Source organism: Trachurus trachurus (assembly GCF_905171665.1).
Source record: "Trachurus trachurus genome assembly, chromosome: 9".
NCBI classification, from domain to species: domain Eukaryota; kingdom Metazoa; phylum Chordata; class Actinopteri; order Carangiformes; family Carangidae; genus Trachurus; species Trachurus trachurus.
This window is the reverse complement of record NC_139895.1, coordinates 6,474,286-6,486,926: the sequence shown is the minus strand read 5'-3', so window position 1 is coordinate 6,486,926 and position 12,641 is coordinate 6,474,286. Positions and strand designations below refer to the sequence as shown.

General features: G+C 43.4%; 2 protein-coding genes across 2 annotated transcripts; both read right to left on the bottom strand.

Annotated features, from left to right (window-relative positions):
- Nucleotides 1-2,482: 2,482 nt before the first annotated feature.
- On the bottom strand, nt 2,483-9,139 carry LOC310991912 (NACHT, LRR and PYD domains-containing protein 1-like; the record flags this gene model as incomplete). The annotated part of the gene is made up of 10 exons (XM_083979841.1): nt 2,483-2,614; nt 4,567-4,841; nt 5,063-5,277; nt 5,493-5,545; nt 5,862-6,019; nt 6,322-6,365; nt 6,632-6,805; nt 7,943-8,116; nt 8,532-8,757; nt 8,863-9,139. The coding sequence occupies 10 exons, from the start codon at nt 9,137-9,139 to the stop codon at nt 2,483-2,485; spliced, it is 1,728 nt and encodes a 575-aa protein (XP_083835967.1).
- A 1,611-nt stretch (nt 9,140-10,750) lies between these two features.
- LOC310991911 (NLR family CARD domain-containing protein 3-like) lies at nt 10,751-12,635 on the bottom strand (the record flags this gene model as incomplete). The annotated part of the gene is made up of 2 exons (XM_083979840.1): nt 10,751-11,233; nt 11,680-12,635. The coding sequence occupies 2 exons, from the start codon at nt 12,633-12,635 to the stop codon at nt 10,975-10,977; spliced, it is 1,215 nt and encodes a 404-aa protein (XP_083835966.1). The 3' UTR covers nt 10,751-10,974.
- Nucleotides 12,636-12,641: the final 6 nt, after the last annotated feature.

Sequence of the window (12,641 nt, the reverse complement as noted above, 5' to 3'; positions counted from 1 at the left end):
CAAGGGCAAATTTGCAAATAACATTTGAGCTATACATAGCCATCATTAATACTATACATGTACGCAGGGTTCAAACTTAACTTTTTTGCTCACTGGCCAACTGGCTAGTGAGCTTTAAAAATCAACTGGCCAGAAAGATTTTTTACTGGCCAAAAATTATGTATAGCTGTTTTGTATATTTTTCATTGTGTTGAACTGTTATAATACACTCATAAGCATTTTTAACACATATCATAGCTATTAGCATATTTTTGTGTGGAATAAAGGAGTCAAGTTTGCCTTTTTTTTCCCTAAAAGGTTTATTTTAGGGATGCACATGGTTAACCGTTTAACCATTAACCTATAACAAGAACTTGACCGAATAATACTATCAGTTATTTATATAGGCCTATATTTATTTATTAGCTCCTTATGTCGTCAACTCATGGGGGCGTGTCGACATGTGCAGACTTCCACTGCCTTCAGTCATATTATTTAGTCGCTAAAAGTTTCACAGGAGGACTGACACTGTGCACCATGAAGGAAGATCAGACAATAAATGTAACCTACACGGACATAGATGTGAATCACCTGTAATAACGGCGCTGCAATAAAAATAAAAAAAAGACGTTGCAGCTCTCCTGCAGCTCCACAGAGGAGCTGTCAGAGGAGCTCTGCTGCTCCTCTCTCTTCAGTCTGGTGTTTGGCTGCACTTTCAATAAGAAAAGTTCCATATGAGCGCGATCAGCTGAGACAGAGCACAATGGATGTGGCATTGATCAGATATCGCAGCGCACATGTTTATTTAACGGCAAAAAAAAAAAAAAAAAAATTGGAGCTATGTTTTTTTTTTGCCGTTAAATAAACATGTGCGCTGCGATATCTGATCAATGCCACATCCATTGTGCTCTGTCTCAGCTGATCGCGCTCATATGGAACTTTTCTTATTGAAAGTGCAGCCAAACACCAGACTTAAGAGAGAGGAATACACACGTGCGCCGCAAGCGTTGTAATCGGTCACAAATCATTGCTATACGGCATGTTGTGAGCTTTAAGATCTGAACGACACCGGCTCACAACCCAGGCGTCACAGCTGGGTCGGGAGGAACAGTAACAACAACGAAGTAGTTTTTTTTTTTCACTCGCCAGAGTGGCCAGTCAGCCGGCTTCCTTTACTCGCCAAAGCATCAAAGTTAGTCGCCACTGGCGACTGGCGACCGCTAATTTTGAACCCTGCATGTACGGAAGGAAGGACGCCAGACCTTCACCCCTGCGCACCTTTTCACATAATGTACTGTTAGCTAAGCTTTGGTCTTTAGCTTGTTCCACTGTGTTACTACCTCAGGTTGAGGTGTGTTGACAGACAGTGATCCACCTCACACAGAGCTCTGATTAGTTCTGCACTTGCTGTTTCTCCTTTTTTTCGCACAGTGTCGATTACTTCTCGAGCTTTGTCTGGTCTGATTGTTATCGCAGCAAAACAATCAATTTCAGCATCTGTTACCACCCCACAGTCCAGGAGTTTGTCTAGCAGCTGATGAAGATCCGCTTCAGACACACTCTCGATGAACTGAACCCGAGCAGACCTCAGCCTCTCTACTGCTGAGACACTGGTCAGACCTGAGACACTTGGAGTTGGAGTTGAGACACCTGGAGTCGGAGCTGCGACATCTTGAGTCGAAACAGGGCCAGGACCTGGAAGATGAATTAGAAACTGTAGTTGCAAATTCAATAACAAGTAATCAATATTGCTGATCTGAGAAATGAGACTTTTACACACAGTAGGGATGGAACGGTCCGTGAAAACTGTCTCGTCCGGTTTGTTTGTCTCAAGGCTATGTAAAAACTCCTTAGACTTAGTAGGCTAATCCAGAAGTCACAGGAGATCACACCAGGTTGAACACCAATGTAAAATTCGTCCAACACCACTTCTGAAGATTTTCAGCTCCAATGTGAGTTTAACACGACCAGCTCTGACACTCGGACAACAAACAGGAACATGGGCATGAACAGGAAGTAGAGAAAGAGACATGTCTGACTCTGAGAAACACCTGAAGGAGAAGGGGCGGTCAGAGGAGGTACGGCTGATTCAGGACCTGGTGGAGGACTGAGGACAAAGATTTATAGTCCTCATATTTCATTGAAGGTCCTTTTAGCTCCTTCATGAAGCCCCTTGGTCCTATTGTTTACCACTAGTTTTACTCTCACTGGATAGGATGCACATCAGAGTAAAAGCAGACAGAAGATAATCTGAAGTCGGGTCTATGTCAGGTAGATGAAGACTTTACCTGGAAGGTGAACTCGACACTTCCACACAACTGTCTCCGTTTCGTCTCGGACCTCTACATTTGCGATCTCTGTGCTTGCGAACAGGATGATCTGAAACGTTGGGGGATAATTTGGTCCCAAGTCCAGGTCAAAGTTATGTCCCTGAAAACCAAGGTAAGTTACCTGTGTCAGTGTCTCCAGGTAAGTGACAGCAATTTGAAAAATGATGTCAGCTTTAGTGTGAAACACTCACCTCAGGCTGGACGATGTCGGCCTGTGGACAGTGAGCTGTGTAAGTTTTATTTGTGATAAGTCTGCAAATGGAAGGCATCTGGATGAACACACAGTTTTCTTGCCTGGCCTTCACCTAAAGACCAATGAAAATGTAGCCCAGAATAATTAAACAGCTGTCTATACACTATAAACGTCTCGTAATTCTCAAATTTTTTATTCGTGTTTAAAAAGTAATTTGAAATAAATCGTTTTTTAAAAATCACTTTAAATATACACACATTTAAAATGATTTAATTTGAGCAGTTTAAAAGAAAAAATGAGTTATATTGACAGTGTGGTCAAATTTCAGCCAAGTTAAGCTGGACGGTAACCAATGGAAATGCTTCTGTTGTTTGGCTGGTCACATGAGGAGCGTTGAGCTGATGTAGCTGAGCACCTGACGAGAGCAGACTCCGAATGTGAGTTACAGAGGAGAATGCACCGTCCATTTCAGCAAGAGGTCTGAGTTTTAACGTGCCTTCTTCATTCATTTTTGCTAGGTAAGTCCACTAAGTTTTTACAAGTAGTCAGCTCATGGACATGTTGGTTCGCCATGATGCTAATTTTCGCGATTGTAAATTGGATTGGCCTATGCAAATACAATACCATTAGCAGCCTGACAGCCTACTAGCTGCAATGCCGATTACTTCATGGTAAATCCTTATGGGGTTAGCCTAACAGTGTTAATGACTCTCAAGTCGATAGTGGTAATAGCTCTGGAAAAACTACTGAGAAGCACATTTTTTCTGATAACGCCTATGCGGTGCATTCATTGTGTTCTCTTGTGTAAATTGGTGGCTGCTGTTTAACATGTGTTAAATTAAAATTTCTGCCGTGTATTTTGGTAGTTCACAAGAGTTTAATCACACTCTTTTTTTCCTTCTTGTTAGGCCTAATCATATTTTGAAGTTGCACCAATTTCTTTCAGTTCACGAGAGCTTGACAGCATATTAAAAAATGCGCAATTTTTTTTAGGTTTCCTCTGTGTACATAATCTGCACTGGAAATATGCTGAAAATATTTACGTAAAAGACTTATTTCCCTGTGTATGAAAAATGTTTTTATATTGAAATGCTGTCATACACTTCATCTTATAACAAGGTTTGTGAGCATTGTGATGTGATATCTGTGTGATAAGAGATTCTTTGTGACAGACCAAGGACATCTTGGAGCTGACATAGAGTGATCTGGAGATTTATGAAGAATTCAGTTATTTCCAGAGAGAAGACATGTTCCAGTACTGGATGGTGAGCGAAGCCCAGAGAGATATTGAACCACCTACTTGTAGTAGGGAGGCTGTAAAATAGGGAATACTCGCACATTAATCTCCTCTTCTTCAAGAGTGGTAGGACTGTTCTCATACACACTGCTCCTGTGACAGTACACTCACCCAGTTTATTATGTTCATTTATTATATTCAATAATTGATATCCTTTGTATGATTTATTACATGATGATATATTATTTATTTTTTACTTAACTTGGATTCGATTTGTTCAATACTAATTTACGGATTAAAATGTTGTATTTATGTAAATGTTTGTGTAAAATTTGCAGAAGTTCTGTCAAGGCGTCACTGAGACAGAGTCAGTACGTTTACATGAACGGCTTAATCGAGCTATGTTCATAGCTCGATTTGAGCATCTTGTCGGACTTCTGTCCTTGTCCCAGTTTACATGCAACAGAGAAAATCGAATAACTCTGTGCTGTCTCTACTATTGTGGAGCATGCGCGCGTTGTCCAGATTCAGTTTGATTAAGGCCTATACATACTGAAAAAAATTGATTTCCAATCGCATTATCCGTGTGTCTTAATCAGAGTTGGAGAACTCTGATATTAGTCGGATTAACGTGTTTACATGCACTTCAGTTGTCTAGTTATAGTCGGATTAAGACAATAATTTGTTTTTTTCAAGTGTCATGTAAACATACTGAGTGTCCATGAAAGGAGGTGGAAGAAGATCACATCATCGGTTGAGTAACTTTATCACAGTGTCTTATACTGAAAGTGAAGTTAAGTGAAGCTTTACCAACCCTACAATCTTACCTTATCCAGGTCAACATTTTTTTCCAGCAGAAGCACATTGAGGCTTTGCATCCGTGGCGTGAGGTTTGGTTGTCTGAACAGCAGAACTTGGCCACAAACTGATTTCATGTTGTTCCAAATCCTCCATACAAGCTCCCGAACCCAGACCAGGCCAAAGCCCGAGAGATGAGGGACTGAGATGATCACATGAGTGTCTGTGATCTCCAGTGGTTCAATGAAGCTCATTCCATCATCAGTGATGTGGGCGACAGACAGCAGGCCGTCACAGAGCAGAGCTGTGAAAACATAGAGACAACAACCTTGTTATAACAGTGGTGATCATTTCTGTTTATATCCAAATCTCACGGTAATGACATACCGTGAGATTTGGTCAGGTTATTTATCACAGGAAGCTGGAAAACAATCATGCTCTGATTTTCAAGACCCCGCAAACTGACTAAAGTTGTATCATAAAATCCCCATCCTTGCTCTAACAAACACAATCACCTTCCCTCACCTTCCTTTGTTTCACAATGTGGGAGGTGGAGCTGACGGACGGCATCTTCAGGACCCTGGATACTGAACAGCGGCCCTGCAGCCATCTTGCCAACTGATTGGAGGAGGCTTTCATCCCATTGGACAGTCTTGTAGAGCAGCTCCGCCTCCTGAGCCATAACAAACACCAGTCCAGTTGAGTTACACTGGAACTGGCCTGGACCAGGAGACCTGAACCTGTGGGACACAGAAGACTGAGTGAACACAATGTGCTCCACCTGACTCAGCTGACTGACAGCTGATCCAGCTGTGATCCAGCTGATGTCCCTTCAGACAGTTGTTCATTAGACCAACGCTGCAGAGACTCATCTGCTGTAGCTCAGGTGAAGCTGTGGTGGAAGAGGAAGATGGTTTATATAAAACTATGCTGAGTGAGTTTATCACATGTTTACCTGTATGAGAGTTGTGCAGATCCAGGTTCCAGTTCAGGTGTGAAACTTGACAGCTGCAGTTCAGAGAGAAACAACATCAGTTGTTTTATACAAAAAATGTTATTTTAGGCAAAGCCAACTGATTTGTTTCACAGTCCTCAGCGACCTGAGGCACAGTGGACAGAGTCTGGGGGCACTAAGAGTGTGACACAGTGTTTATTTGTGTGGATCTCCATTGGCTGCGATCTAGAGCACCGCTAGTCTCACTGGGGTCCACATTTACTGTAACGCAACATTTATTGGATTTGTTGCTATTGTAATAATTTACAGTCTGTATCTGAGTGGTTGAAGCAGTAGGTTCATCAGGATACAGTGTTTTTTTGTGCTCACCTTTAGCTTTAAGTCATCCTCAGACATTTTCAACATTGAGTCATCCACAGACTCTTTCAGCTTTGAGTCGTCCTCAAAGAACTCCAGATTTGAGTCTTCCTCAGACACGTTCAGCTTTGTCTCTGCTCTGTTTGGGTCCAGTTTGACACCAGAGACACCTGCCAGGAGGAAAAACAAGGCAGATGTCAGAAATAAGCATTTACTGTTCCTCTATGCTGACCATTAACCACAGTTCATTCAGCAGTCGATACATTAATATGCACATTATAACTGTATCCAGTAAATCAATTTGAAGGGTCCAGATTCCCTCCAAGCAAATTCAGCTTCAACTTCCTGAAGAACTGAGCACTTTTTTTTCTAGAAACTGTAACGTGTCATTCATAAAAACTTTGAGGATGCAATGAGCCCAAACTTATTTCACAGTCAGACAATGAAGCAGAAATGGTGTTTCAGTACTCACTGGTTTTGTCTATCGAAGCTTTAATCAACTGGTCCTCACCAATCCTGTAGGAATGAACACAACAGCAGTAGAGTCAGAGGAAAATAATGGCGTTTTGTTTGAGTTAGTTTAATTAAAACCAAACTGTGATGATCCCAGACCATACTCTCCCAGCCAAGTTTTAACTGATCTGGTAAGTGTGTAAGTCAGTGACCTTCAGGATCAACCAGAGCTTTAAGTTTCATGTTACCATGGTGTCACCATGTTGGTCTAATCTTGACAATGACAACACTGATGAAGGAAGCATCAACTGATCCATCCTTCTACTGACCCCAGAATCTCTAGCCTACAGTTGGGACTTTCCAAAAGAGCATGAAGATCCTTGACTGCTGAATCGTGCAGTTCGTTGGAGCTCAGGTCCAGGTATCTCAGGTGGAAGGGGTTGGACTTCAGAGCTGAGACCAGAAAAGAACCGCTGATCCCTGACAACTTGCAGTTATCCAGTCTGAATAAAGAATAAAAGAAGAAGATTGACTGATGTCAGAATGTCTGATAATTGGTCAGATGTGTCCTGATCCATGATCAGTGTCTAAAATACATCACATACAAATCGTCCACATGTCAGCACAGATTCATCAGCTACTTCTCAAGTCAGTCTGTCAATATACAATCAATGTCTGATCAGACCTGTTGACTGACTAAATACTACTAAATACTTAAAGGGATAGTTCACCCTAGAATGATATTTCGCTCATTATCTACTCACCCTCATGTTGACTAAGGGCTGGAAGAATTTTCAGAGTCCACCGTCCCTTCTCTGAGTTACAGGGGGTCTTGGCGTAGCAGTGCATTTCAATGCAACGGTTGCAAAGGGACACCAGAGCTCTTCGTAAAAAAACACACACAAAAAAACATCCAAATACCTCCATGATGCTCGTATGTAATGTCCGTCTTGTGCTGAAGCCCCAAATTGCGTAATTGTCGCACTGATACTGAGACCGACTGAGACTCGAGTCGGTCTCAGTGCGAACCTTGCGCATGCGCGCTGGCAGCGGAAGACCGGACAACAGACACTAGGAGCTAATGCTACAAACATGCTTGGAATGTGGACTTATTTAATTTTTTTCGGGACAATTACGCAATTTGGGGCTTCAGCACAAGACGGACATTACATACGAGCATCATGGAGGTATTTGGATGTTTTTTTGTGTGTGTTTTTTTACGAAGAGCTCTGGTGTCCCTTTGCAACCGTTGCATTGAAATGCACTGCTACGCCAAGACCCCCTGTAACTCAGAGAAGGGACGGTGGACTCTGAAAAATCTTCCAGCCCTTAGTCAACATGAGAGTGAGTAGATAATGAGCGAAATATCATTCTAGGGTGAACTATCCCTTTAAGTGAATCAAAGTCTACACACATGCATGCACACACGCACAATGTGAATGGTGAGGGTTGAAGTAAAGTGATCAGATTATTGATTATTAATGAGGAACAACTGAAATGATCTTAAAGTGAAGAATCTTCTTAGTCTGAGAGAAGAACAACTGGAAACAAGAGACAACTATTTCAAATGTCCTTCATTCATTAAACCAAAGTCAACGATTCAAGTTTTAAATGTAGTCTACAACAGTGAGTGAACTGACCTCAGAATCTCCAGTCTACAGTCTGGACTCTCCAGAAAACGGCACAAATCCCACACTCCTGAATCCTGCAGGTTGTTGATGCTCAGGTCCAGGTGTCTCAGGTGTGAGGGGTTAGACTTAAGAGCTAAGGCCAAAGAAGCACAGCTGTTCACTGACAAAATGCAGCTGATCAATCTGAATAAAGAATAAAAAAAGAAGACCAAATATCTGATAATTGATCAGGTGTGCCCTCATCAAGACCAATGCCTAAAATAAGTAGAGGGACATTGTCCTTCTGTTGTTGAGGATTATCATAATGTGGCCATCTACACAAATCATCCACATGTCAGGACAAATTTATCAGTTGTTGCTGACCTCAGGTCAGTCTGTCAGTATACAAATAATAAGATGTGTTGGACTCAACACAGACTTCAACACTGTGATCCAGGCTGAAGTTGATTAAAGTTTAAAGTCCAAGTCCTGATCCAACTGTCTGAGAAAATAGATGAAATTATAATGAAATGATTATTGTCCCACGGTTTAGTTGTGTCACCATGATGCTCCCACTCTGGAATAGAAAATCTACAACAGTAACAGTCAAGGAACTGACCCCAGATCCTCCAGTCTACAGTCTGGACTCTCCAGAAAACCACTCAAATCCTTCACTCCTGAATCCTGCAGTTTGTTGAAGCTTAGGTACAGGTGTCTCAGGTGGGAGGGGTTGGACTTCAGAGCTGAGACCAGAGTTGAACAGCCGATCTTTGACAAACTGCAGCCCTGCAATCTGGATAAAGAATAAAAGAGGTGAGTTGAGGACAAAGTTGACAACGCATCATCTGTTCATAACTGAAAAAGGTTTAGAAATAACTGTTTTAAAAATTGGAAGTCCAGCAGCTGAAGCAACAGGAAGCAGGTGAAACATCATCATTGGACTCTCCAACCATTGCCCCCCCCCCAAGTTCCTGCTATTTCGCCCTCTTCCTCTTGTGGGCCTCCTCCATCCCAGTTCGAATCTCGCATCGAGCAGCCCTTTTCTGCATGATCTTTCGTAGCGATGCCAGGTCCCAACAACGATATCTGCAGCGGGGATGTTGGCATCTGATGAGTCCCTGTACACCTCCCTGGCTTTGGAGACCTTGAACTGCTCTGATGGGCTGGTGAAGGGCTCCTTGGCAGACCGAGCCACCTGCCCCTACACTGGTTGATGTTTCTCCCCATGTCCCCAGAGGACTAAAACAGCAGAGGCCAGAGAAGTCTAAGCAGGACCCCGTGCTGATAGATCCATGCCTTAAACGTACCCGGGAGAGCGGACTTATCCACTGCTGACAGCCACGTCTTCAGCTGCTTGCACGTACAGTATATTTAACCTGCTGCTGTTACTTGGCTTTGAATATTTCAATACAAACATCACAGAGAAAAGAAAAGAGGTGGTCATCAGTCACAGTTACACATTAAATGCTTGTATAGTTGAGGTGAAATGTGAAGAGAAACGGGGACTATACTAAAACCAGAGAGGAAGAAAACAGAGATAACCATGACAGCCCTCACCGTGGATCAGTATAATATCAATTTCATGTCTGCAGCTTAGTGTCAGTATAACTTCCATCATTCATCTGAGCAAAGAAAAAAAGCATGGAATCTGACCTCAGACTCTCCAGTCTACAGTTTGGGCTCTCCAGAAACCCACTCAGATCCTTTACTGTTGAATCCTGCAGGTTGTTGTTATCCAGGTCCAGGAGTCTCAGGTTGGAGGGGTTGGACTTTAGAGCTGAGACCAGAAAAGAACAGCTGGTCTCTGACAACTTGCAGCTCCTCAAACTGAATAAAGAATAAGAGAAGAAGATAAAATTATTGATAATTTGTCAGATGTGTCCTGATCAATGATCAGTATCTAAAATGAGTAGAGAGACTTTGTGATTCTGTTATTATTCTGTCGACTCTCTGGTGTACGACCTAAACAAATGATGCTGTGGCTACAAACCACAGTGGACTGTGGTTTCTCCAGTGCCGAAGTAGAAACTCTGGCCGCGTTCAGACTGCCAGCCAAAATCCGATTTTTAGCCCATCCAGATTGGAACTGGATGACTCTTTCTAAGTCTGAACAGTCCCAAATCACATGAAATCCGATTTTTGCAAAACGGATCGAAACCACCTCCAGGAGGTAGTTTCAGATCGCATTTGGACAGATGCGTCTCAGTCTGAACAGCTCCAAACACTCAGATCGGTTTTGACTGTCCGTGACGTCACTCTCCGCGGCGCTGTCACTGTGTTACAGGTCCCGTACGGTCCCGTGAGCTCCAGTTAAATATCAATTTCCTTCTTATTACTTTTATTTTATGCAAACTACCGTGTTGTCGGCGACAGGAGTGACGGCGACGGCGCGCTCCCAGCTCTGGGGTGCTGGAGTTTCCCGTCTCTGTGGCTGCACACGCACGCACACACACACACACACACACACACACGCACACACACACACCAGTCTCTGGTACACGTACACACACACAGACACACCAGGCGGGCTGAGGTTGAAACTAGCGGGGTAGTGCGGCTGCAGCACCGGGCAGATCACTGTGCAGCAGCTGATCTGTCCGGTGCTGCAGCCGCCGCGTCCGCGAGGCATCGCCTGTCACATACGGCGGAGCCTCCGCTCCGACGTCGTTGCTACAGCAACCTGTCAGATGGGTCAATAATGTGGCCCAGTCTGAACAGAGCCAAATGCGATTTGGACACTTGCTAAAAACAGTGTGGACAGTCAGCCCTAAAAATCGGATATGAGAAAGAATCAGATTTGAATCAGATATGCCTGCAGTCTGAACGCGGCCTCTCTGTCCACTGCCGTTCACACTGAAGTCATGTGATAAGACACTGCTTGACACACACTTTGGAAGGAAATAAACTCATGTGACCATGAGCTAAAGTTTCGGCAGCCATTAGTGTCTCGACAGTGGGGATCAGACTGAGAGTGTTTATCAAGCTCTGGCTCAGTCATCTCTGACCCTTCACCTACAGTACCAGCTGCAGTAACACAGTCACTGCTTGAGTTGTACAAATATTCACACAGATTTATGACAAACTAAATATTCACTCATTTGAGCTGAATACAGACAAAACTTCAACAGGTCGAGTTGGTGAACTGACTGCAGAATCTCCAGTCTACAGTTTGGACTCTCCAGTCCCGCACACAGAATCTTCACTGTAGAATCGTCCAGGGAGTTGTTACTCAGATCCAGTTCTGTCAGATGGGAGGGGTTGGACTTCAAAGCTGAGGCCACGACTTCACAGTATGTGTCTGTGAGTCCTCCACCAGTAAGTCTGTGAAGAGAGAAAATAGGCTATAAAGTCTGTCAGAATCAAATCAGGTCAAGTAAAAACACAGTTGATGACAGGATATGATGATGTGATGAACATCAGGTTCAGCTCATCTTCTCTGAGTTTGATATAAAACTCTCAGATCTGCACAGGTTTAATCTGGATCTATATTTTAGATGAAGGAGGAAAATGATGACACCTTTCTGCTTCATCGAGATTTGATCAAGAATCAGGATGACGAAATGTTCAGAAGAACATTTGGACTGTCCACTGTTTTTAGACTGACTCCAGAACATTTTTTTGTGTTCAGCTCAGTGAATAGTTTTAAATGAAAATAATAACAAAAAAAATAAAATAATGAAAACTGTGTTTATCTGAATCTGTTTAACTGCTGACATGATCCACTGATCAATAATTATAATGATCATGACTGGACTCTCTGGACTCACTTAGCCTTTCTGCAGTTCCTCACAGCTGGAATCAGTCTCCATCTTCCCACCACTGTTGTGTTGTAGTTATCCAGGTCAAACTCGTCCAGAACCTGCTCTGACATCTGCAGCATGTAGGCCAGAGCTGAGCACTGGATCGCAGAGAGTCTCTTCTCTGATTTGTTCCCTGACTTCAATAACTGTTCTATCTCCTGATGAACTGACTGGTCGTTCATCTCTGTCAGACAGTGGAAGATGTTGATGTTTCTGTCAGGAGAAATGTTATCACTGTTCATCTTCTTCAGATTGTTGATGGCTCTCTGGATGGTTTCTGGACTGTTGTCTGTCTGACCCAGCAGACCTCCTAACTGTCTCTGGTTGGACTCCAGAGAGAGGCCATGAAGGAAGCGAACAAACAGGTCCAGGTGACCATTTACAATCCTGAGAGATTTCTCCATGGCTCCCCTCAGGAAGTAATTCAGGCTTGAATCTTGTTTTCCCAGGAACTTCTCTAGGACCTCTGTGTTCGTGGTCACACTGAGATTCCAGTGTTTTCCCAAGAAGTTCTCCAGGACTTTTTTGTTCCTGTCGGTGAAACAGTGGAACATGTAGACTGCAGCCAGAAACTCCTGAACACTCAGATGAACAAAGCAGTAGACTGTTTTCTGGAAGATCACACTCTCTCTTTTGAAGATCTCAGTACAGAGTCCTGACTTCACCAAGGCCTCTGTGACATCCAGACCACACTGCTCCAGGTCTTCTTGGTAGAACATGATGTTTCCTTCCTCCAGCTGTTCAAACGCCAGCCTCCCCAGCTTCAGAAGAACTTCCCTGTCGGCCTCCGTCAGCTCCTGTGGACTCGTCTCATGTCCCTCACCGTACTTGTTCTTCTTCCTCTTTGTCTGGACCAGCAGGAAGTGTGAGAACAGGTCAGTCATGGTCTTGGGCAGCTCTCCTCTCTGGTCTGTGGTCAACATGTGCTC